The following is a 26,137-nucleotide window of genomic DNA, read 5'->3' as shown; positions in this document are numbered from 1 at the left end:
CAATAAGTGTCAAGTAACACCTTTCCTTCCACAGACCAGGATGTCAGCATTCATCACCACTTTCTGATTCTTGGGGGATGGAGAAGGGGGGAAGGAGAGAAGGGGGTGAGAAGGGAGCAAAGCATCAGGGGAAATAAACTTCTGGGACGACTACTCATGCATCCTCTTCTGCCTCTACACTGACACCCTTGGGTGTAATCATTCAACTTGGCTATAGCCTTGACTAGGCTTTTTACAGCAAGACCTGCAAACAGGTAATTGACTGATGGCCCTATTCTGGGCCATGCATGGGGCTAGATACTGGGGAGCCTAAAAAGGGTAAGACGTGGTGCCTGCCCCTAAGAAGGTGTTGGAGTGCTTCCAGCCCAGGGATGTGAGACTGGGAGGCCAGTCAGACTGGTCTAGCTAAGGGCTTTGACGGAGGAGCGTCTGTTCAGCGTGCCATGGGCTGTTTCCCCAAGCATGGCCTAAGGCCAGGCGGGGTTCCGCCGAGAGCCTGCCTCGGCTGCGGTGGAAATACCACAGTGGCGCCCGATCCTCGCAGGGTTGACGCCCGAAGCCCACCAGACCTTTCTAACCTCGAGCCTCAACCGTCGCTCTGCGGAGGGGCTCCGGGGTCGAAGGCAGGAGGCGGCGAGCTCAGGCGCGCGCTCCCCGCCTGTCTCCCCTCCCCGGCGCGTGCGCGGGCCTGGGCCGAAGCCTGCGCGCCGCCGGGACGCCTGCACTGCGCGCGCGCGCGCCGACCCCGCGTGGGGCCAGGCTTCGGCGCGCGCGGCGCGGAGGCGGCAGGCGGGAGGGGCCGGGCGAGGTCGCGGAGCTGCGCTGCGCAGCGTGGCGCGGCGGGAGGCCTCGCGGCCGGCTACCGGAGAGCGGTGCGGGGAGGAGAAGCGCGCCTCTTAGCCTTCTCTCCGCGCCCCTGCGTTCCCCGTCGGCCGCCCGGAGAGGACAGGAGGAGGCAGGTGGGGCGGGAAGGCGCGGGGGCTCCGTGCCGGGCGGGCGGGGGTGCGGGTGCTCGAGGGCCGGTTGACGGTTCGGGGAGGGCAGCGCGGAGGCGCTGGGAGCCCCGCGGTCGCCTGCAGTGGGCGCCGGAGTCTCCGGCTTCTGGAGGCCTCCCTGGGGCGAGGGCGGGGTTGGAACGGCCCACAGGCGGGGAGCCGGGTTTCTGGTTTCTGTTCCTCACCGCCGGTTTAACTTCAGGATGAGATGCTGCCAGGTGTGTGGGACGGGCTGGACCCCACGGCGGAACTGAGTTCCGGCCCCCGCTCCGCAGCTCCAGCTTTGACCGCCCCGACGCCCTTGGGAGAGCGTCTCGCGCGCAGCGATGGGCAGCGTGCTGTACCCAGCCCTTCGTGGTTTTCCTGAAAGGGGCCTCTTCACATCTCTCATTACTCCCCTTGCTTATTAAGCTGTTTGAGAAACCTTTTGCCGGTGAGAATTCAAAGCTAAGACAAATGACTCTGCTTCCAGTCGTTTGCTACCCCGAGATTCCTTAATTCTAAATCATGGGAAGGGAAGTTAGGGAAAACACTTGCGCTGAGACTGCTAAACAGAGCCTCCTCATCCTTGTGGGTTAAATTGGTGGGTTTATAATGTCAGCTTTCTTTTGAATTAGATGTCAGGTTGTTCATTAATCTAGAGACTATGTAGGCAATTTGAATTTAAACTCTGAGGCAATGTTTTGATATGTATCAGAGGAGGATATTCTCATGGGATGATAACTTGCTGTATGTTCCCAGCTAGACTGTGCTTCACATTGTAGCAACGTCATAGTATAAATTGGTGCCCTTTAAATATTTCGATGAAGAAACACCCTCCTTTGAAACATCCGCCAAATACTTTAATTGTACTTCACTTTCACATTGACATTTGTCATTTATATTATCTTCTGCACGAATTAAAGTCATCTAAATGGCAGAAGATCACGTGGTGCGGGACATGAAGCAACTGTGCAGAGAAAGAAGATAATTGAAATTGGCAGAAGTCTAGCTTTCTGCATTTTTATGAGGCAAAGCCATCCTGGTTTCCATCCTATTTTGCTAATTTAAATATGCATTTTGAAATACTCTCGTTTGATATGGACTACCTGGGCTGTAAGATTGAATCTTGAAATAGAATGAATTTGTTTATTTGTTTTATAGAAGATTTGGCACATGGTATAGTATTTTGCAGGATTTATTTCGGACGTTTCAGATTTACCAGAAACAGCCCCTATCAGCAAGGCTTTTAGAAAAATATTTATATGATGTTTTTTATGGCTTATAACAACTCCAATTTTGAAACATACTAGTGATCTTCATGTTACAGAATCAACTTAACACTTTATCCCAGTGTAAATCTGCGAACATCTGGTTACTTTTAGGCTTACTGTTCTCTTGTTAATTATGTATAATTAAGTATGCCACCATAGGCTTGCTTAGGTTGTTAGCCTTTGTTCCTTGTTGTTTCAGGCATTTGTATATTGTTTTCTTGTCTAGAGTTTGATTCAGTAGAACTTCCTGAGATGAGGGGAGTGTTCTTTCTTCAGTGTTCAGTATGGTAGCCACTAGACACATGTGGCTTTTGAGCATTTATGTTTTTAGCACTTATGTTAATGTTAGCGCATTGACCAGGTATCTCTGAAAAAAATACAAAATATGAGAGCCATGTTACAAGTTGCATTTACTCAGAGCTGATTCGGGGTGATGAGATTCATACGTAAATCAAACTTTGGGGAAGTTGATCCTTGTTATTGCATCTGTTATGTACACAGTTAATTGGGGCCAACTTTTAATCTTGGATATCTTTACATAATCCATTCTCACCAAGTAACCATAGTAGGATTTGAAATGAAAGTATATACTCAGTCCAGCTAGGCACATCTCTAGGTTTAACCAAGATTCCCAGATCCTTAGACCCAGAAATCGCTTTTAGGAAAGGATTCTAAACTAAAACTCTACAGAAGTTTGTGGAGGTGTATAGCTTTCTTAAGTGGGACAAAAGGTAGAATGTTGGGCTTTTCGTGTGAAAGAAAGGGAATGGGACCAGGGGAAAATGCAATGCAGACACAAAACATGAAGAATATTCACTGCATTGTTCAGGTAATATAGTAGCTTCTATGGGTTTGAAATATCTAATATGTAAAGTGAAGTTGATTACATCTTGTTGAATGAATCATCTTTCCACGTCAAATCTAGGATTTGAATATTTATTAAATGTGTATAAAACACTAATCTAGCTCCTGGGGCAAGTGATAGTCGTGTAAGATACAGTTCCTGTCTTTAAGGATCTCAAGTCTACAAAAAAATGAAAGGTACACTCTGAAGATCACTTTAAAAAATAGTTTTGAATGGGAAACCCCACTCTTTGAAAGGGAGGTTTTGAAAGGTGGCTTCCTCTTAACCAACTCAGAAAGAAAACCACTTAGTCATTTTGCTGGAGCATTAAAAACATGGCTGAGTCCCAAAGTGTGATTGTAGTCAGATTAACCTTCCTAAGACAGCTTGAATCAGGACAGTCTCCTTTTAAAAAATCAACCGTTTCCAGTGCTCATGGAATTAAGTGGTTTGGTGTTTGATCAGGTATAGAAAGCACTACTGAGGAGAGTCCTAAAAAACCACAACAGCCTTTCCTCTTACTAGATGTGCCTGAGTTCCAGCCTGCTATTCCTTTAATGGGCTCCCCTTTTAAATTTATGCCCCTATTTCTGCCTACTCATCTTTCAGGACTCATCTCAGTGATGCTTTTTTCACTGCACCATTTCTGATTCTCAGGAACTCCCATAACAAATGTTCCTTGTACTTAGGTTATGGAACATATTTCACTCAGTTTTATCGTCTATAGTTATTAGTACTATTTTATTCACCCTAGTAGACTGTAAGCTACCTAACAAGCATGGACCATCTGTTACTCATTTTTGTATTCTCTGAAACATCTAGAATAGTGTAGTGCCTTGTACATATTAATATTTATTAAATTTTAATTCTGGTCCTTGACTTTAAAGGATGCTTCATACCCGGCATAGACTATTTTGCTCAAATTTACTGCCAGGTAGGTAATTTGTAGAAGCCAACAAGTAGAAATCCTGACTGACTTTGAATACTGAGAAGCTATAGTATTGAAGGAGGGCTGTCTTTGTGGTAGGCGCTACTTTTTGAAATTGTTAGTATTTGAGGAAGTTCACCATGCTGTATGGCAACAACTTTTCCTATTTATGTGGCCAGGGTAATGTCAAAATGATTCAAAGTATTGGGTGGCGAGTAATTTTAGCATCCAAGAAACCTTGAATACCTTTAACATAGTAACACTGTATTAAGTTATTTGATATATAATATCCATATCCATGTAAACATGTACCTTATGAGAAAAAAGAAATTGCCTTACTCTTTACCAGTTTCTGCTGGTATTCAGAAAACATATGAATCTAATTGGAAACAAACCTCTTAGCTCAGAAAGGTGACTGTTTCTTTGGAGCAGGGTGGTGATGGTAGGTAAGCATGATAGGTAAAGGTGATAGACATAAAGTTGGTTTACCAAGTATAATAGAGCACACATTGAATAATATCTAGCATGGCATTATCTGCTAGAGTAAGCTATCTGTTAACCATCTTTACTTATTCTATTCTTTCTACTGAAATAATCTAAAATCACCTTTATTTAGTTTTGTAATATAGTTTTCTGCTTATAATTTGAACAGATATAGAGATTCGTAATATTTCAGACTGCAAAGATTTGGTGCAAAAGAAACTGAAAGGTTTTTAAGCTTCAGAGTTCAGTTTTACTAACATTTTCTCTGCATTCTGTGTCATCTCTGATATGTGTGCTGGGGTGCAGCAGCTGTCTAATTTAGACATATTTATTCTGAGTGCTCATGTTTCCTGGAAAAGAGAGGTAGTATAAGTGATGTGGTTTAAAAGGCATGGCCTTCCATCTTCTGCTGGGACGAACTAGACAGATCCTCTGCATTGTTAAGTGAAACCATGTCGGTAAGCTCCTAGATTTAAATTTGTACAAGTGATATGGTCAATTTTCAGTAAAGGTTTCTGGGATGTTGGAAACTAATGAGCACATTTTAAACTAGATTTTTTTCATATGATGAGCACGTGGCATGAGCTACTGGATGACAGATGATAGAACCTGTGTCAGATCCTATGAGAAGTTAGAGATGCACCTACAAGGGATAACATCTCGTTTGTTACTGCGAGTAAAGAGAACATCACCCATTTAGGGTAGCTCAGTGTTTAAAAAATGTTTTCACCTATTATTAGGAAATACATAGTAGTAGTTTTTTATTACTCCCGATCTTTGCCTAAAAAGATTACATATGCTGTTGACCCTGAGAGACAGTGTTAAGCAATGTATATTCTTTAACAACAGTTCGGTAAAAGGAAATATTTTTCCCTTTTTCTCTAAAATAGATTTTTGAAGGTTGAAGTTAAAAATGTCAATAGATTAGATATTTTTAAAAAATAGGCTTTTTGTGACTGAAGGCAGTTATTCTAAGTTGCATACAAATATAATAGATATGCTTTTCCCCCCCTTTCATTAAAGGTGGCTTTCTAGAAGATGACCATAGAGGACCTTCCGGATTTTCCATTAGAAGGAAGTTCGTTGATTGGAAGATACCCATTTTTATTTCAAGGTTCTGATACACCAGTTATCTTTTCCATTTCTGCAGCACCAATGCCTTCAGACTGTGGTACGTTAAGTTGCTGTGTTTATTTTCTGTGAACTGGTGACTTGACTTCTGTCTTACACCCTTTTATTATTTTATTTTATTTTGTGGTACGCGGGCCTCTCACTGTTGTGGCCTCTCCCGTTGCGGAGCACAGGCTCCGGACGCTCAGGCTCAGTGGCCATGGCTCACGGGCCCAGCCGCTCCGTGGCATGTGGGATCTTCCCAGACCGGGGCACGAACCCGTGTCCCCTGCATCGGCAGGCGGACTCTCAACCACTGCGCCACCAGGGAAGCCCTGTCTTACACCCTTATTGTACTCCTAATTTTTCCTGAAACCATTTGTTGTGGTTTTCATAAAATTGCTAAATTTTCCTTTTTCAAAAATAACAATTGCTTATTGCTTTTTCTGCCTCTTAAGCTAAATGCTTTATTTCTGCTGTCATCATTTTTATTATGTAAAAACGTTCATTTTAAGCACCATGGTGGATTCAGAGGATTTTATTTTTAGAATACAGTGGTGCTTAGACATCTAGCATTCTTCTGCTATTGATGTATTTATTTTGGTTAAATATATTGACTTGCTTAAAAAGCCATGTACTGAAAAAGAAAAAAAAGACATAAAAGCACAGTGCACTAGCCATCTTTAAGGGCCCTGTTGTCTCTGCAATACTGGGATTCCAATTAACAAACCAAATAATCACTGCTGAAATGATCCAAACTTGGGTGACAATGTAACAACAAGTGATGTGTTTTAATACACAAGCAAGCCTAATTTGGATCCTGTTTCAGTTGTCTCCCATTGTAATTATCAGTGTATACACAAAGTATAGTAAAACAAAACAATAAAAGCCCTGTACTTAGAGAGGGTGAGACCTTTCCCTGGAACATGGCGTGAGATTGATTCATATTTAAATTGGTTCATTTAAATGTTCTTTGTAAAATGTAAATTTAGGAGTATTCTAGTTTTTTATCTATTTAGACTTATTTCCCCAGGACCCTATTTTATCAGGTAGTTGATAAAGGAATAAAAGAAAACCAGGAGGTAAGCTTGATGGATGTGTTACATTTCTAATTTAGTTAGAGTTTTTCAAGTAAAATATTGGGCCACCATTTCAAATTGTCTTTGGAGGTAGAGATAATGCAATTTTTAAATATTAGTGAATATAAAATGATTGGATTGTGAATTTGTCTTTTTAGTCATATCCATTCTAATAACTACTCATCTCCAGGTATGCTATTTTATGTGTTCATATTCTATAGCAGCTTGCCTTGCAGTCATCAAAGGTGTTACATAAAACCTGTGCCTACTAGATCTTGGGAGTTATTTGCAGTGTTTACAAAAATTGACTGGATATTGATTTTCAGATACAACAAAATCAGTTATGCGGGAAAAACCTTGAAAAGCACTTTGTACCTTGCTAATGGCACTTCCCTCATTCTGTCTTGAGTCATAACTGTCTTATTTCCTTTCCCAGACTATAGCTCTTTGGATGGAGTAGAATCATGTTTTGTTTTTGTTTATCTCATTGGGCTAATGTAGTCATTTGTTGATGTTAGTTGTTCAGTGTTTGTTGAATAAATACATTGGATGAAAGGTGATAATGGATATTGTTCCCTTTGTATAAGTGAAATTAAAAATTGCCTGTATTCTTAGAACGATAGATTCTTAGAATCTGAATGGACCTATAGTTCAGCTTTCCCGACTCATTTCCCAGTATAGAAATTATGTTTTCAGGTTCTCTGATAGATAACCATTCAGCTGCTTGGATATTGTCAATAGTGGGAAACTAATGAAATAGTCCATTTCATTGTTAAAGTTTTAGTTGTGAGAAAATTGTTTTTGTATATGGACTCAAAGTATGTCTCCTTGAGACTTTGGCTAACTGGTTTGGTATGTAGAACAAACACTTCTTTATATGATGGCCTTCAAATATTTGAAGATAATTTGGACATTTTAAATTAAGTCTGTACTTCTTTAGACTACACATATCTGGTTCCTTCACCAGTCTCTCATTGTCAGGATTTCTAGACCTTTTTCACTCTAGTTGTTTTCTTCTTAGTATGCTGTAGTCAGGCAGTGTCTCCTCAAAATGTGGCATCCAGGGTTGTATTTATTGAGTAAGTATTTGTTGAGGGCCTGTTATATGCTAGGTACTGTCCTAGATGCTGGGGATAGCACGGTGACCAAGACGGACATTCTAGGAGGGAAAACAGACAATAAACAAACAAATGAAGAAACCAATCATAAATATTATAGATTATGATGAATTCTGTGGAGAAAAGCAACAGGGTGCTGCGGCAGAGGATAAGGGAGCAGAGAGGCTGTTTTAGATGGGCTGGTCATCTGGAGAATCAGAAGCAGCTGGTTGAGAGAAGAGCCTGGAGAGAAGTGTTCCAGGCAGAAGGATAGGAAATCAAAGGCACAGAGTCGGGGAAAAAACTTTGGTGTGTCCTAAGAAATAGTGGAAGGCCTTTGAGGCTGAGAAGCAAAGTGGTTGAAGGGCAGAATGGCAGGAGATGAAGTTGGAGAGGAAAAGGCAGGGGCCAGACCAGGCAGGATCATTTAGGTCTTGGTAGGGAATTTGTATTTTATCCTAAATGTAATGGGAGCCATTGAATGTGAGACTGAGACTGAGATTAAAATCAAGAAACAAAGAAAAAGAAACCAACCCACACAAACCAGAGCTTAGACATTCAGCTCAGTGTTGACCCTCAAGGTGGTTACCCTGCAAGACTACAAAGATTTTTGGACTCAATTTTGGTTTGAATGCCTTCAGAGTCAGTTTACATGTATTAAAAGTCCCCAAGTGTATTGTTATTATTTTTACATAAACAGTGAAGTTATCTCTTAAAGAGATTTAAGCAATAATAATAACAAAAAAATCTTATTTACCCACATAGTTACCATTTCTAGTGTTATTCATTCCTTTGTGCAGACCAGATTTTCATCTGATGCCACATTCCTTCTGCCTGAAGGGCTTCCTTTAATGTTTCTTGCAGTACATATCTGCTGGTGAGGAATCCTTTCAGCTTTTATATGTCTGAAAACATCTTTATGTCATCGTCTCTTTTGAAAAATATATTTGTTAGGTATAGAATTCTAGGTTGATAGTTTTTTCTTTCAGTGCTTAAAGATGTTGCTTCACTGTGTTCCCACTTGTCTTGATGGGAAATCTGCTGTCATTTTTGTTTCTCTGTATGTAATGATCTTTTTTTCCTGACTGCTTTTAAGATTTTCTGTTTATCATAGGTTTTGAGTAATTTTACTGTGATGTGCCCTGGTGTAATTTTCTTTATGTTATTATGCTTGGGGACTGTTAAGCTTCTTGGGTCTGTAGGTTTCAATTTTCATCAAGTTTGGATAATCGTTATTTCTTCAAATACTTTTTCTGCCCCTCCTCCTTTTCAGACACTCCAGTCACACAAATATTAGACCACTTGAAGTTTTCCCACAGCTCACTGATGCCTTTTTTTCATATTTCAAGAACTCTTTTTCTCTTTGTATTTCATTTTGGGTAGTTTCTATTGCTCTGTCTTCAGGTTCATTAATCATTTCTTCTGCAGTGTCTAATCAGCTGATGATCTCATCCAGTGTAGTTTTCATCTCAGATGTAGTTTTCATCACTAAAGTTTGATTTGGGTCTGTTTAACCTTTTGAACATTTGGAATACAGTTATAATGGCTGTTTTAATGTCCTTTTCTGTTAATTATAATATTTGTGTCAACTCTAGATCTGTTTTGATCGACTATTCCCCTGATTATGGGTCACATTTTTCCCTTTGCAGGCCTGGTAGTCTTTGATTGGATGCCAGACATTGTGAATTTTACCTGCTGGGTGCTGGATATTTTTCTGTTTCTGTAAATATTCCTGAGCTTTGTTCTGGGATGCAGTTAAATTACTTGGAAAGTGTTTGACCTTTTCATATCTTGCCTTTATGATTTGTTAGGTGGTTCTGGAGCAGTGCTAATCTGGGGCTAATTACTCCTCACTACTGAGTACTCTACCCAAAGCCTGATGAATTTTTTTCTCACTCTTTTTAGTGGGAACAAGCACAGTTCTAGGCTCTGTATGATCACTGGGCACTAATCCCTCTAATTCTTTTGGATGGTTCTTTCCCTTACCTCAGGTTTTTCCTCACAAGCATATATTAAATACTCAAGGGGGACTCCCATCAGATCTTTGGGGTTCTCTTGCTTTGCATCTCTCTCCTGTCTGATACACTACCCTGTGAACTCTAGCTGCCTTATTTCCTTGAGCTCTCAGCTTTGTCTCCGCAACTCAAGGAGTCTGCTGGGCTTTTTCTTGGTTTCCCTCTCTCTCTGCTGAAATCTGGAAAGTCTCAGGGCAGAGACATGGGGGCAGTTGTGAGACTCCCTTGTTTGTATCCTGTCTCTTAGGGATTGTGTCTTTCATTAACTGATGTCCAGTGTCTTGGAAACCTCATTTCATCTCTTTCCTTTGTTGTTGTTGTTTTTTGGTTGTTTCAGAAATAAGAACACATATGGTCCCTGTTATTCCATCTTGACTTGGTGGGGTATCCTTTCCATCTACCCTTCACCTCCTTTCTTTTGATTAAAACTTTTTTTTTTTTTTCTGTGTGGAAGCTTAAAATTTGGGTGTAGTTAGATTTGTTAATATGTAGTATAGCTTAGAGTTTAAGATTATAGGTGAGTTTGGATTATAGGTCAATCCTGACTCAACAGGATTGAGGATCCTGACTCAACAGGTTCACACACTTCACAGTTGTGTGATCTTGGGCAAATGGCTTACTTTCTGTATTCCTTTGTTTTTTCTTTGATAAAATGAGAACAATAATAGTACCTACATCAAAAAAAAAAAAAAGTACCTACCTCATATGGCTGTCATGAAGATTAAATTAGGTAATATATGTAAAGTGCATAGAACAGTTCCTGGCACCTATTAGACACTTTATAACATATTATCATTAGTATTTAAATGAGCTGTCTGCTGTTTGTCATTATCTCAGTATATAATTACAGAAGCATTATTATATGCTTTAGTATTTATTAGGCTAGTGTCCCCTACCCCCTACTCTGATCATTATTCTTCTTAGTTAAAATGTTCTTGCTCATTTCTCTTACATTTACTGTCTAGATATTTGCTTCTCATCACGTAGTACTTAGTCTAGTGGCATTGGCATCACTGGGAGCTTGTTAGAATGCAGTCCCTGCCCCCACCTGAGACTTACTGGATTGGAATCTACATCGTAACAAGATCCCTAGGTGATTCCTATCTACGTTAATGTTTGAGAAGCTCTGGCACAGATGAGCAGTAGAATAATTTTGTCTGTCTCCTCCCACAAATAAATCTTGGTGAAATATTGATTGATTAAAATTGAAATTATTTAAAATAATTGTTGTTGGGAAAATTGACAGCCTTAAATATTTTATCTTCCAGTCCAGGAACATGATGTATCTCTCCATTTAAGTCACCCACCACTTCAGTTTTCTTTAAATAAGCCTTACACATTTATTGGCACTTTTATTGTTATTATGTTCTTTTTCCATTGTGTTTCATTTTTTAAAAATGGGAAGTCATTTAAAAATGCAGAAAATATAGTGATAGCAAACATGTGTCACACATATCCACCATCAGAAAGAATAATTATTAGCATAATATCTTATTTCCTTTAGCTCCTGTTTTTCAATTATAAGAATTAAAACCTTAAAGTTGAAATTCCCTCCATTTTCCTTTCTGGTTCCATTTTCCTTGCTCCCCAGAGGCAACCACCATCTTATATTTAGTGTGAAGATTGCAGACCATTTAATTATACATTTACTACATATATGAGCATCCATAAACAGTATATAGGATTGTTTTGTGTGTTTGTAATTTTATGGAAATGATAGATGTTGTATATTATTCTTCAACTTATTTTATTGATCAGTATGTTTTTTTGAGACCTATCCTTATCAATTCATAATGTAGGTATCGAATTCATTTATTTAGTTGTAAGAAAGCATCGAATCCATCCTATGGATATACCACTTTCTATACATCCTCTATGGAGAGATGTTTCAGTTTCCCAGTTATTTTGCTATTATAACCAGTGCTAGAATAAGCATTCCTGTACATGTCTCCTGTAGACACATGCAGAAGAGTCTGTTTAGGTATATATTTAGGAATTTCTCTACTAGAAATGCCCAATGCCTAGAAATGTCACTGATCCATAAATATTTATTGAATGGCTGAATCAATTAGACCAAAAAAAAATTCCAGTAAACTGCTATTTATAGGAAACACACGCAAATCTTTGAGAAATTGGTATCTGTGTTGCATACTGATTCTCTTCTGACTCTTCTGTTTGTAGAGGACCATTTTGTTCTCTGAGATTTTGAATAGTACATGCTCTTAGTTTTAGTCTTTCTGATTCTCTTCTGATGGACTGCTCTACTTTTTTTTTTTTGCGGTACGAGGGCCTCTCACTTTTGTGGCCTCTCCCGTTGCGCAGCACAGGCTCCGGATGTGCAGGCTCAGCGGCCATGGCTCACGGACCTAGCCGCTCCGCGGCATGTGGGATCTTCCCGGACTGGGGCACGAACCCGCGTCCCCTGCATCAGCAGGTGGACTCTCAACCACTGCACCACCAGGGAAGCCCGGACTGCTCTACTTTTATACACGTCCTTGGTTTTGTGCTTCTCCTTTCATCGTTCAGTTACCCTGATTCTAAAAGTAAGAGCTGTGTGTACATAGTATAATTTTGGAAAATCAATAAAGACACAAAGAAGAAAATAAAAAAGCCACACAAATCCTGCTACTCACATATGCTGTTAAAATCTGAGCTCAATAGTGAATTCTCTTGGGGAGACAGCATAATAGAGGAAAGAAGATAGACTTTGGAGGCAGACCTGATTTTCTACCCCAAATCTGCCACTTACTAGCTGTGTGAGTTTGAGCAGGTGTTATTTAGTCTGAGCTTTGGTTTCCTTATCTGCAAAATGAGAATAATAATACCTGTCAGGTCAGGTGTCTGGGAAGATTTGTAAGGTGTTTGGTAAATTGTAAGCACTCAGCAAATACTGCTTCTCTAATGCTTCTCTTCTTTAGATGCTTCTGGTTTTTTAGATTCCCTACCTTCTTATAGATTGTTCAAGATAGTAGAATCTGATTTTCTTCTATTCTCTTTTATTCTCTAGCCATAGGATGATCTGTTCTCTCTGAATCTTAAGGAAGTTTTAAAAGATTTAAAAATCATGTTCAATTGTGTCTAGTATTCCATGTCTTTACTGATACATACTCCAAAATAACCCAATCACTCTGTCCCAAGGCTTCAAAGTAATGCCTGTTTATTATAGAAAATAAGGAAAACAGAGAAGTAAAAAGAATACTTAAAATTACACATTGTTCTAGTACACTGTTGAGATTTTGGCGTATTTCTTTCTATTATGTATGTTTTAATCATGGATGTGGATCTACTGTTCATGACATGTTTATGTTTTGAGAGGTGAAAATACCTATAATATTTGACAGATTTTCTGTGCTTTAGAAGTTCTTGGAAACTTCGGCGTTTAAGATCAGTACGCTCAGATTTTTGTTTCATTTGTGATAAGATGTAGTGTGATGAATGTGACTGCATTCTCATAGCAGTTCAGAAATGCCTCATAATTTTTGGTGGTCCTGACTTTGGTTTTGAGAATTGCTTAAGGTAAATCTACTTTTTCTGCACCTAAAAATATTTTGTGTCATTTGAGTCCTGGTCTTGTTTATTATTTTCAATGTATTTATTTTGAAATTTTAACAAATTTAACTTACACCTTTTAAATTTCAAACAGAGTTTTCTTTCTTTGATCCTAATGATACATCATGCCAGGAAATTCTCTTCGATCCCAAAACTTCTGTATCAGAATTATTTGCCATTTTAAGACAGTGGGTTCCTCAGGTCCAGCAAAATATTGACGTTATTGGAAATGAGGTAAGGAGTTCTAACGTTGTTAAGTCTTGTATTGTTAGGATTGTTAATTGTATAGATTTTTTTCCCCCATCTGAATGGAAAGGTGGTGATAAAGGGGAAACCTTTTAAAGATGCTGATGCTTGTTCTTCATAGGTTTTCATGGAGCAGTGAGTTAGTACGTTCTTTCCATTATTCCCTCATGCTCCTCACTCCCTTGCATATGGAGTTCTGACATCTGACTCTTGGTGGGAGCAGAGGGAGCCTTTTTTCTTTGTACAAGTTGATTTTGTAAATTTAAAAATATACTTTCATGAGGTGATTTGATTACTGTCACATTTACCTATACTTTGGGGTGGCTTGGTAAAGATCTAGGCTTAAATATAATTTTAAAAAATATTTGATTTTTTGAAAGAGGGATAAAAGAATAGTGCTGGGTTCCTTGACCAGCATACTGTCTCGTTGTAAGAAGAGGGAGCTTATACTTTTTTAAAATACCATTACTCCCATTAGAAAGGAAATTTGCTTGTCCTTTGAGAAGTTAAGGAACATATTGGGGTGCCAAATTACTTTGGAATACTCTTTAAGAATTTCCTTCCGTCTGGTGACAAGTTCAGTTTTCATTTTTGTTGTAGGGTACAGACTTAAAATTTATCCTTAAGAGAAGCCAGTTCTGTCTACTCATTTTACTGAGAACTAATTTAATAAGATAGACTAACTTGGTTTCCCAGCATTGGTTTGAAATCAGTAGACGTTATGTTGTAATAATATCTTCCTTGGTTTCCGCAGATTCTTAAGAGAGGTTGCAACGTGAATGACAGAGATGGATTGACAGATATGACTCTTTTACATTATACTTGCAAATCTGGAGCTCATGGTATTGGTAAGTGTGTGGTGAATCTGTTAATGGCTTAAGACATCTGTATTTGTACTTGTATAACTGTGTTTATGCCAACCAGAGTCCCTGGGAGGGCACCTGGCTGATGATAATAATATTCCCTGAATAGGCGAGGATTCAGTTAGGTCTTCCACACACCTTGTTGCCTTTCCTCCCTTTTCTCAAGGGAGTCTTTATAATCTCCTGGTACCTCCCAACTTTTCTGGAACAGGCTTCATACCAGCCTGTTTGCTAGGTGAGAGTAACTGGTAACACCTGGAGTTTATGGCAAGGTTTGACAATCCATGCTCGGTTTTCCAGGCAGTCCCAATCCTACAGACCTGGTCTTTAGGTCTGTCTGAGGTCTGTTCCTACATACATAACATATGTGCATAGTTTCCAAAATTGATGTTCGCCTGTTCTTTACTATTTTTTACACCTGTCTCTTACTTAATTATATACTGTGAACATCTCTCCCTGTTTCAATAGTCTGATACAGTGCTTCTTAAACTTGATAGTGAAGGACTTTTTTTTTTTTTCTCTAATCCATCATGGAGTGATACTTTTGTAAAATAAAATAAAAATGAGTTTGTAATAGAAAAATGAGATAAAGACAAAATACAAGCCCAAGTATTTTTCAGAAGCCTAAAATTATATTTCAGTTAATTTATTCAGAAGAAATGATTACATAGGGAAAAAGAAAAGAGTTATAAAAAGTATGAATTACAGTTTGGGACCGTCAGTGGTCCACAGAGTGCACTCTGTGTAGCCCTGGTTTTAATGGCTCTGTAGTGTTGCATTATATGGATGTCTCATAATTTATTTAACCAGTGTCTTATTATTGTACTTTTAGGTTGTTTCAAAATTTTATTCATAATAAAAAGTGCTGTGATGAACATCTTTACAGCCAAGTGTTTTATCTGCCCTTGGGTTTGATTATTTTCCTGGAATAAATTCCTTGTTACATTTTTTGAGTTGTAAGTGTATATTCAGTACGCTGTTTGCATTGGCTTTTTAGATGAGGTAGTAGATGGCCATCCACTGGAATTTGTACTGAAGAAAAATAATTTAGAAAACCTTCTCTAGGTGATGTTGATACAGCTGTAAAGTTTGCAACTCAACTTATCGATCTGGGAGCAGATGTTAGTTTGCGGAGTCGCTGGACAAATATGAATGCTTTGCATTATGCTGCTTATTTTGATGTCCCTGAACTTATAAGAGTGATTTTGAAGACATCTAAACCAAAAGGCAAGTACTGTAAGATCTCCATTAGATGTTATTAATTGAATACTTTATTAGTGGCATAAAAATTATAATTCAAAGATACTTTTACTTCTAATCCATCTTGTTCCATGTGACCTCCAATCCCATTTTATTTTTCAGAAACAGTTTAACTTTTCTTTATTGAAGATTAGTTACTATCCTTTCACAGAAGACTTAGTATAAAGAGAGACAAAATAAAGTGTTCTCTGGCCTTTTATATCTCTTCAAGTCCCCCAGTATAACATGGATTTTATAAAGTGTAATTGAATCTATGTATACTTCTTTTGTCTTACTTGTGTAGCCAGAAATAGAGCAATAAAACCTTCAGAGCTAAACATTGAAATCATGAAGAATATTTATTTTAGGTGGCATTCAGTTCTGAAATTCTGTGATTCCATTAAGGGATAGATTTTCATTTTTTTTTCTTCCTGTCTTAATGATGCTATCCTAAAATTGAACATCATAATATCTAAATCACAGTCCTGTATTTAGACATTCTCTCTGGGTCCTCTCAGGGGGTCAGTTTTCTTTTGAGAAAAAAATGAGGGCAAGTGCAGTAGTATTACTTTAAGTTAAAAGTTGTATGCAGTGTTTTCTCCATTTGTAGAAGACTTGTTTTAGAGATGGCATAGATAAATTTCCCAGAATGTCTGTTTCTAACCTCTGCTTTGTATAATTGTCCATCTCCTCTTTACCTTTTTACTTTTTCACTTTTTGAATGATGTTAGGAAGAAAGCCTCTCTTGATCGTACAGTGTCTTTAATAGCTCAGGAGAGTGTCCTGAGCATGTCTTAGTTTGTTTACAATAGTAGGTAGGGTGTGGGATGGTGGAGCTGTAGTTAGATTAAGGTCGGATTGGCAGAACCAGAGGTATATTAAACCCATATTCTAAAAAACAGTCAAAATGGAATCCCCAAATCTGGAGTATTTGCTGTATAACATCGTGATGATTTGTTGAAAGTTATTAAAATGGTTTTAGAATTGCAAGATTCCCATTCTTATTGTGAAGTCCAAATTCATTTGTTGAATAAAGTATTGTGAATGAATACAGTATGTAAGCATGATGCATATGTTTAATTACTCTTTAATTTATTCCTGTCTTGAGAATTCTCCATTGTTTTACCTACTATTTTTTTCCGTGAAGAGGCAGATAGTAAATATTTTAGGTTTTGTGGACCACATGGTCTCTGTTGCAACTACTTGATTCTGCAGTTGTGGTGTGAAAGTAGCCACAGAGACTATGTGGCTGTGTTCTAATAAAACTTTATTTACAAAAACAGATGGTAAGTTGATTTTGGCCATGGCCATAGTTTGCTAGTCCCTGACCTAAACCCTACTACATTATAGTTGTCATGGCAAATATGCAAGAGGTTTAATGAGAGAGTGTGTTAAGATAGTTACTTTTACAAATATGAATTATTGCCATTAATTGCTTTAAAATATAGTTTAGTTTGTGATGGTTGGAAAACCCATGCTAATATCAGTCCATTTGATAGTGAAATTTTATTGTACTAAGAAAAGAATTAGTTAAGTAGGTTGTAATATGAAGAGTTTGTTCCATTGTGAGAATCGTCCTTTTAGTGGGTTGGTTTAAGTCTCATAAATAGCTAATACCCCTCCTCCCCCAAATAAACCCAGCCTGTCTCCTTTTACATTATACTAGCTTAATTTGAAAATTTTGTTAATACGCTTGCGATGTCTAATTGCAGATGTGGATGCCACTTGCAGTGACTTTAATTTTGGAACAGCTCTGCATATTGCTGCATACAACCTGTGTGCAGGTACTGTGAAATGCTTATTGGAGCATGGAGCAAACCCTGCATTTAGGGTAAGAGGTTAAATTAAAAGTGAAAAATATTAAAAGAATAAAAACATCTAACATTATCTCCCAGGAAAGAGTTGAATCTGGATGTTGTTGTAGAGCTCTTATATAGGTAAATAATTTATATTTTTGTGCTGCATGTAAAGAGTAATGGTGATAAACTTTTATCTCAAATAAATTTAAGGCATAGCAGTGAATTTCAGTCCTTTTATATTGATAAGCTCTATAAACCTTACTTGCATTCAGATAAGTAAAATACTCTTTAAAGTATCATCTTTGAGTTTAAAAGTATCTTTCATTTAAGCTTTTGGTATATTTATAAAACCTTAGCTGTTAAATAAAAGCGCATATATTAAAGTTATATTTCTGTATTAAATCATATTTTAAATTCTTTTGGAAAGAAGTTTTATTTCAGACAATTTAAAAAATGCATATTTAACAGTGCAGTAAACCTTTAAAATCGACTTAAAGGAAACATTTATTTTTTCAGGGTAATGTTATACATTTACAAAGTTAACACACAGAATTGAATTTCATAATCTTCAAATCATCTGGTATTTTGTTGTCTTCTCAAAAGTGGCTCGCAATGTTCTTTTCTGTTATATTGATAGCAGTGACTTGCTCTGGCAGGGATTCTTAATTGGGTCTGTGCCTTCTCTTGAAGGGGCAGGGGTGGGCAATGTTAGAAAAAGCCTCTTCCCTTCCTCTTTTCCTCGCTCCCTCTCTGCTTTCCTGTTTTCCCTTCCCTCCCTACTTCTTTGCCCCTTTTCTTTCTGTTTAACCCTGTTAATTATTTAATCAACCCCTTTCTTCCTCCTTCCCTCCCTCCTTCCTTCAGGTCCTCTTGTTTATTGGGCACTGGGAGAATACAACAACAAATACATCTCTGTCCTGAAAGAGAATATTGTCTAGAGGGGAGGACAGACAAGAGAGCAGTCAGTTTTACTGTAGTGTGTCCTGGCAAAAGTGATGTTGAGTGCTTAAACGTAGTTAAGAATTAACCAGGTACAGGAGGAAGCTGAGAAAGGCATGTTAGGCAGAGAGAGTAGCGTGCACAAAGGCTAGGAGATGGTAATTCAGTTTGGCTGGAGTGTGAAGGTGATACGTGTTTGCTTTTGCTAGTACAACTGTTGACATGACCCTATTAGTGGAGAGAATATTTTGAACCCAGTAAGATGCAGTGAAGTGTGTCATTGAGGTAAATTACCAATTCAGGCCCCAAAGAATTAATAGATTACCGAATTTTGGAGGTTAATACTTAAAAAAAAAAGCAGTCAATATGTGGGTCAGCAGTAGCCCTTGGATCAGACCCTGACAGCCACTACTTTAGAAGAAAATGGAATTCTACAGCTAATCATGAACAAGCTGCCTTATGTTAACATGATATCATTGTTACTTTATTATTATTTAGTATTTTTTAAACAGAAGTTTTATTTTATATAGGAATTGATGGAAGTGTGTGACTTACTCTAGAAAGGTGAGGACTTAAAAATCTGAAGTAAATATTCATTGTAAATATAGCTTATTTACAACTTATCATGACAGGTTTGTTGATTAAAAAAAGTTCTTTTCCCTCTGTCTTTTTCTCAAGAGTACGATTAGCGCTATAGGTATTTTCATTACATTTTGTACTTTTTCTTTGAAAAAAAAAAATCGGGGATCAAAATAGTTCATCACTGTCCCAGAAATTTGATAATATGTCTTCCTACCATGTTTTTACTTAGGACGAAACTGACTTGAATTTTAAAATAAAAAATATGAGGCACTTGCAAACTAAATGTGTTCTAAAAGCCTCATACTTTTATCCATATGGATCATTTGAAGATAATTATTAGAGGAGAAGGAAAGGGAAAAAGTTTTCTGAGCAAAAGAATCTTGGTTCATCTTATTAAGAAAAGATTACAGTCTGGAATCTTTCTGATGAAGCCTGAGTTTTTGGTTAGGGAACGTAGAAGAAAGAGAACTTGTTTGAGGGTAGGACAGCACAGAGCAGCAGAAGGGCTGAGAGTCCAGTGGGTGCTGGACATGGACTGCAGTGTCATCCCTGCAGTGATTATGGAGATGATGCTGAGCGAGTCACTCATCTCTCCTTGCCTAATTTTCCTAATTGGCAAACTGGAAATGGTAGTGATATCTTACTTGTTTAGTTGGTGTCTTCTGCTACAGTCCAGACTCTTAACAGGTAAAAATTTTTATCTGTTTTATTCACAAGCTTTTTCTTGCTGCGATAACCAAATGAGATAATTTATATGATAGGATTTTGCTTATATAAACACTGTGCAAATGTTAGTGGGCCTGTGACTGCCCATTTTTGCTTGCTGCAGGATAAATCCCAGCCCAGATTTTAGAAGTATTAAACCTATAGATTCTGTTCTTAAAATCTGAGTCACTCCATGAGTGGGCAGGATGGGTCGAGGTCACAGAGCCAAGGTGGCAGCTCTGGGGGAGGGGAGGGAGTCTCGGGTCTGGGGTTGGGAAGCCAGGCAGTCCTGTGACTTCTGTCTCCAGCCTGTGCAGCCAGGCTCGCTTCCCACTGACTGCCTTCCTGCTCTTCCCTGAGCCTGGACCTCGGTCCCCACCAGCTGAGCTGCCCTGTGTTCCCTCACCTCCCTGGACCTCTGCGCCAGTGCCTCTCAGCAGCGAGGCCCTCCCTGACCCCTGTGTGTGAATAGCCCTCTCTGTGCCCGTGTTCCCTGTCCCCCTTAACCTGCTTTGTTCTCTCTGCCACTTTTTACCCTTCGATACACCATACGTTTTATGTGTGTGATTATGTTCTGCCTCTCACCAGGCTGTGTGCTTTCTGAGGGCGGGGCTTTTGTTTTCTTCACTGTGTGCCTTTAGCACTTAGAATGGTGTCTGGCAGGTGGTAGAAGTTTAGTAAATATTTTTGAATAAATAAATGATAGATGAATTTAACTTACTTTTTCCAAAAATACTTTTATATGACCGTGTAGAGCTCTGAGCAGATATGAACTGAAAAATTTCTCTTCTCCTTATTTGTAGAATGACAAAGGACAGATCCCTGCTGACGTTGTCCCAGACCCGGTCGAAATGCCCTTAGAAATGGCCGATGCCGCGGCAACTGCTAAAGAAATCAAGCAGATGCTGCTCGATGCGGTGCCTTTGTCGTGTGATCTCTCAAAGCCCTTGCTTCCAAGTTACGATCGTGTTACTAGCAAGGTGATGCTGACGTCACTTGGCCTGAAGCTGGGGGATCGTGTCGTTATTGCAAGACAGAAGGTATAGTCAGTAGCTGCAGTCTCTAAAGCGATGTCCAAGGTCATTATGTGGCCTGTGTGCCAAGGGTGCAGTGTGGTTTTGAGTTGTTTTTTTTTAAGTTCCATATGTAGGTAGAAGGATACTTAATGGAAAACTTGAAACTTAGATGCACGGTTACTATAAAGCATAATTTAAGAATATAAACTATTCAAACTGAATAACGAAGACATCTTTATTTGAATGGGAGAAAAGTGGAGCATAGTGGAGCTGCCGCGTGAATTTAGAGGCATCCAGCCTGCAGGTTTTCCCTTGCAGCTCCCCGCTCGCACCCCTCCTCAGTAGTGATTCTCCCACAGCTACTACTGCACAGAAACGGAGCAAAGGTGACCCTCACTGTTCCTGGGTGTTTGGCTTCTTGATCCCACAAACAGGGAAATCTTAGATATGATTTCAACCTGGTAATGAAAATGTATGTGGGAAAGAGGACTCCCAACGCCACCCGACTGAAGATTCTCTGGACACCTCTTTCTCCAGAGCCTCAGTTTCCAGGTGGCTTTCACTTGTTGCCCTTCTCTCTTTTTAAAAACCTCCTATGGGAGAGCTGTTTTTCTCTTTTTGGGGCCAATTGGGAGCTCGGTATGGAGAATGGGACAGGGAATTTGCGCTTGCATGTGGAATTTCTAAAATAGCTACGGCTAAACATCTGGGTGGCTTCGTGGGGAGTGTTATGCACATTTCTCAGAAAACACTGAAATTTGAACATTTGAGTTACTAAGAAAGTTGCTTCAAAAAGGAAGGTAAGCTACAAACTATTACACTGAGAATGACATTTACCAACTTCCACAAGAATACATTCATGGACATTTGTTAGTTTTGCGTTGTCCTATCTGTGGAGCTAAAATACCAAGAAATTATGAACGCATAGCATTTTGTCCCCTTTGGATTAATATTCAGCTTCTTTAGTATTCCTGTCCTACGTCTGAGAATGGACTTTTAGAAGAGTTATTCTGTGTTTTATTTTACTACTTTTGAGTAATTTAAAGCTATACAAAAGTAGAAACATATAACGAACATGCGTATATCAGTCGGCAGCGTTTACCTTTGTCACCTCAGAGCCAGTCTTGTTTCATTTATATTTACCCTCAGTCTATTGCTTGTCTTTTCATTCTCTTAGGACTGTCTTTCAAAGAGCAGGCGTTTTAAATTCTCATGAAGTTCATTTTATCAAAATTTTATTTCATGGATTGTGTGTTTAGAATATCAGAAATTTTCTACTATGTTTTCTTCTAGATGTTTACAGTTTTAGGTTTTATATTTAGTTTTACATTTAATTCTGAGTTAATTTTTGGATAGAGTGCTAGGTATAGATAGGGTTTGTGTGTTTAGTTCTCTGTGTTTCTCTTTTTTAAAAAAATAAATTTATTTTATTTATTCATTTTTGGCTGCATTGGGTCTTCGTTGCTGTGCATGGGCTTTCTCTAATTGCGGCGAGCTGGGGGCGGTTGCGGAGCGAGCGGAAGGCCGTTGCGGTGCGCGGCCTTCTCATTGCAGTGGCTTCTCTTGTTGCGGAGCACGGGCTCTGGGCGCGTGGGCTTCAGTAGTTGTGGCGGCACACAGGCTCAGTAGTTGTGGTTCATGGGCTCTAGAGCGCAGGCTCAGTAGTTGTGGTGCACGGGCTTAGTTGCTCTGCAGCATGTGGGATCTTCCCGGACCAGGGCTTGAACCCATGTCCCCTGCAATGGCAGGCGGATTCTCAACCATTGCACCACCAGGGAAGTCTTGTATTGCTGTTTTGAATGGAATATTTTATAAATGTCAGGTCAAACTGGCTTATAGCTGGTTTCAGGTTTCAGTTTTTCTGTATCCTTACTGGTTTTCTGCCTTCTTGGCCTGTTGATTATGGAGAGAGGTGTGTTGAAGTCTCACTGTGATTGTAGATTTGTCTATTTCTCTTTTTAGTTCTATTAGTTTCCACTTCATATGTCTTGGAGCTCAGTTGTTAGGTACATATAGATTTAGGATTCTTATGCCTTCTTGGTCCATTGACTCTTTTATCATTATTTAATGTCTCTTTTTATCCCTGGTAATATTTTCCTTCTTCTGAAGTCTACTTTGAGAGATTTTTTTTTTTTTTTTTTGTGGTACGCGGGCCTCTCACTGTTGTGGCCTCTCCCGTTGCGGAGCACAGGCTCCGGACGCACAGGCTCAGCGGCCATGGCTCACGGGCCCAGCCGCTCTACGACATGTGGGATCTTCCCGGACCGGGGCATGAAACCGTGTCCCCTGCACTGGCAGGCGGACTCTCAACCACTGTGCCACCAGAGAAGCCCTGAGAGAATGTTTTTGAAAGACTTCCATGATAAAGTTGCAAGAGTGGGAAACTTAGAATTACTGGTAGTACTCAAAAGTTACTCTGATTTATGTTTTCTTTAGGTTGGAACATTAAGATTTTGTGGAACAACTGAATTTGCAAGTGGGCAGTGGGCTGGCATTGAGTTGGATGAACCAGAAGGAAAAAACAATGGAAGTGTTGGGAAAGTCCAGTACTTTAAATGTGCCCCCAAATATGGTAAGTTAGATACTATCTAATTTAATGAGAATTAATTTAAAATAATAAAATTTTACTCTTTTATTATTTTTAAATAAAACTTTCTCCCCGGTTACTTATGTAATAAATGAAGTGACTGCCCTTTTCTTACTGTGAGCAATATTGTGCTTGGGAGAGGGTGTCTTACTAGGAGGGCACCTAGCTCTGGAGACCTTCCTGAATCCTGCTCATGGTGGTGTCATGAATGAAGGAGGGATTTTATTCTTTATTACCAAGGAAATACAGAGCTCTAGAGGTTGAAAAACTTGAAAAATGGAAAAGCAAGTGAGGCCAACTTTTATTACTGTGCTCCTGAGCTGGGATGATTCTTTTTCAGACAAATGTTTGCTTTATTTTATATTCTCTGTTTCTCTCGTATACACACACACACACACCTTGACACATTGATTTCAGTTTGCTTTTGTCACTTACTATGTTGTGAATATCTTTCCTTGTTGTGAAGTACTTTCCCAGAACATTAATTTCCCTGGTTGCGCAGTATTTCATCTTATAGCTCGACAGGGAAGGCAGTATATGGTACAGTGTTGAAGAGTATGGGCTTTGGAGCCCGACTGCTTGGGTGTGAATCAGCTGCTCTACCTACCAGCTGTGGGACCTTCTTTCTTCTTGTGCCTCAGTTTTCTTCTGTAAAATGAGGATAGCAATACCGCAAGAGTCCATGTGGGAATTAAATGTGTTGATAAATATATAAAGCACCTAGAATAGTGCTTGGTTCCCAGTAAGCACCCCCAAAATGTTAACTATTTGCTAGCTGTTATGAATTTATCAAAATCACCAGTTTCCTTTTGTCATACACTTAAGATGGAGCCTCATTTTGGGGTATATTATTAAAATTTTTGTTTATAAAAAATGCCCATTACATTAGATTTAAAAAACATAAAAAAGGAGAAAAAAATAAAATCACCTGTATGTATTTTCTGTTTATTTTTTCCACAAAATTTGGATTATATATAGTTAAATAGTCTGCATTTTTATCTGACATCCTATTATAATTTCCTCAAATCTTTAAATATTGTTTGAAAATGTGATTTTTTATGGCTCAGTTTCCTTTAATTTTTCCAATTTGATGGGTGAAAATTTCTGTTTAAATTCATGTTACTCTGACTGTGGTGAAATAAGATACCTAAAATGTTCTATTGTAGCACATGTATTTTTTGTGTTATCTTGGCAATTGCCAAGAAATAATTATTCATATTATTTGCCAATTAAAAATTGGGATGTTAGCTTTTTAAAAAACTGATGAGTTTTTAAAAAATAAATGCATCTTTAGGATATTAAGCCTTTATATTTATTACAGATATTTCGCCCAGTTTGTCATTTGCCTTTGAACTTCATTTGCAGTGTTTTTGGACACGTAGTTTTATGCAGTTAAAAGACTTTTCCTTTATAATTTCTTATAACTGCTTTTATGCTAAGGTAGATAGTTCTTCCTAATCCAGAATTCATTATAGGTTATATATTTTATTCTTTTGAATGTTTTAATTTTTAAATACCACATTACTTAATTTGGAGTTTATTTGGTTAGTTGTATAAGGATAAGAATTTAAGTTTAGTTTTACTCTATTAGCTAATTTTGGCAACTGTCAAGCAGACTAAGGGCAAGATCAAGACCATTAGCAACACAGAGAGCAGATGTAAATCAGAGCCATGAGAAATGCTTAGATTGTAACAGAATGCATGTGGCCTCCCAAATCCCATCATTCCAAGGAGAGGCATGCTTGATTAGGACAAAGATGGATACGCAAGGACCCTGTCTCCATCCCCTTTTACATACTTTACGGCAAGTTGGGGGGCAAGGGTCATGTGTTGGATTATATAAAAATGGGAATAGCCCTTCCTGCTGAGCCAGCTCAGTAGTCTGAGCCAGATCTTTGCTAAACTGTCAGTACTTGAGGTGTGGGGAGCAGGAGAGGCAGAGAACCCCCTGACTACGCAGAAGCCAAAGCATTTGTCTCTTTTCAGCAACAGTTTTTTGGGGTTTTTTCCCTCTCTCTAAATCTGTCATTTTCCCTTTGGCTTGTTGTACTTCCTTTAATATAAATTAAGTTCTTATAAATGCTATAGTCTGTTTTGGGATTGTTTTGTCCCATTGATCTATTAATTCTAGCACATATTAGATTGTTTTGATTGTAAAAATTTTATAATAATTTTTTAAAGATCTTTTTAAAAGCAGCTTTTGGTTCATAGCAAAATTGAGAAGAAGGTACAGAGATTTCCTGTATACCTCCTGCCCACACATGCACAGTTTCCCCTTTTATCAACATCCCTTCACCAGAGTGTACATTTCTTACAGTGGATGCACCTGCATGGACACATCATAATCACTCAGAGTCCATGGTTTGCCTTAGGGGTCACTCTTTGTGTTGTATATTCTGTGGGTTTGGACAAGTGTATAAGGGCATGTATCCATCATTGCCATATTATAGAGTGTTTTCACTGCCCTGAAAATCCTCTGTGCTCCACCTGTTCATCCCTTCCCACCTCAGCCCCTGGCAACCATTGACCATTTTACTGTCTCCATAGTTTTGCCTTTTCCAGAATGTCAGATAGCTGGAATCATAGAGTATATAGCCTTTTAATAATGCCTTCTTTCACTTAGTAATTTGCATTTAAGTTTCTTCCATGTCTTTTCATGGCTTGATAGCTCATGTCTTTTTAGCACTGAATAATACTCCATTGTCTGGAGGTATCACAGTCCTCCATTATTTCTCCGTTCACCTACTAAAGGATATCTTGGTTGCTTCTAAGTTTTGGCAGTTATGAAATTTTTTTTATAATTTTTAA

General features: G+C 38.7%; 1 protein-coding gene across 5 annotated transcripts in view; it reads left to right on the top strand.

Moving 5' to 3' along the window:
• The first annotated feature begins 763 nt into the window (after positions 1-763).
• CLIP4 (CAP-Gly domain containing linker protein family member 4) overlaps positions 764-26,137 on the top strand; it is an 81,599-nt gene continuing 56,225 nt past the window's right edge. For 4 of the 5 annotated variants that reach the window (XM_067703349.1, XM_067703350.1, XM_067703351.1 and 1 more), the window contains exons 1-8: positions 764-959; positions 5,527-5,674; positions 13,448-13,587; positions 14,354-14,447; positions 15,528-15,689; positions 17,414-17,532; positions 20,530-20,766; positions 23,179-23,314. In XM_067703349.1, the coding sequence (XP_067559450.1) occupies positions 5,542-5,674; positions 13,448-13,587; positions 14,354-14,447; positions 15,528-15,689; positions 17,414-17,532; positions 20,530-20,766; positions 23,179-23,314 (1,021 nt within the window). In that variant the 5' untranslated portion in view covers positions 764-959; positions 5,527-5,541. The remainder of the gene's footprint in view (positions 960-5,526; positions 5,675-13,447; positions 13,588-14,353; positions 14,448-15,527; positions 15,690-17,413; positions 17,533-20,529; positions 20,767-23,178; positions 23,315-26,137) is intronic. The other variant, XM_067703352.1, reaches the window with a different exon arrangement.

The sequence above is a fragment of the Pseudorca crassidens genome, chromosome 14 (assembly GCF_039906515.1).
Source record: "Pseudorca crassidens isolate mPseCra1 chromosome 14, mPseCra1.hap1, whole genome shotgun sequence".
NCBI lineage: Eukaryota > Metazoa > Chordata > Mammalia > Artiodactyla > Delphinidae > Pseudorca > Pseudorca crassidens.
This window is presented reverse-complemented; position numbering and strand designations above follow the sequence as displayed.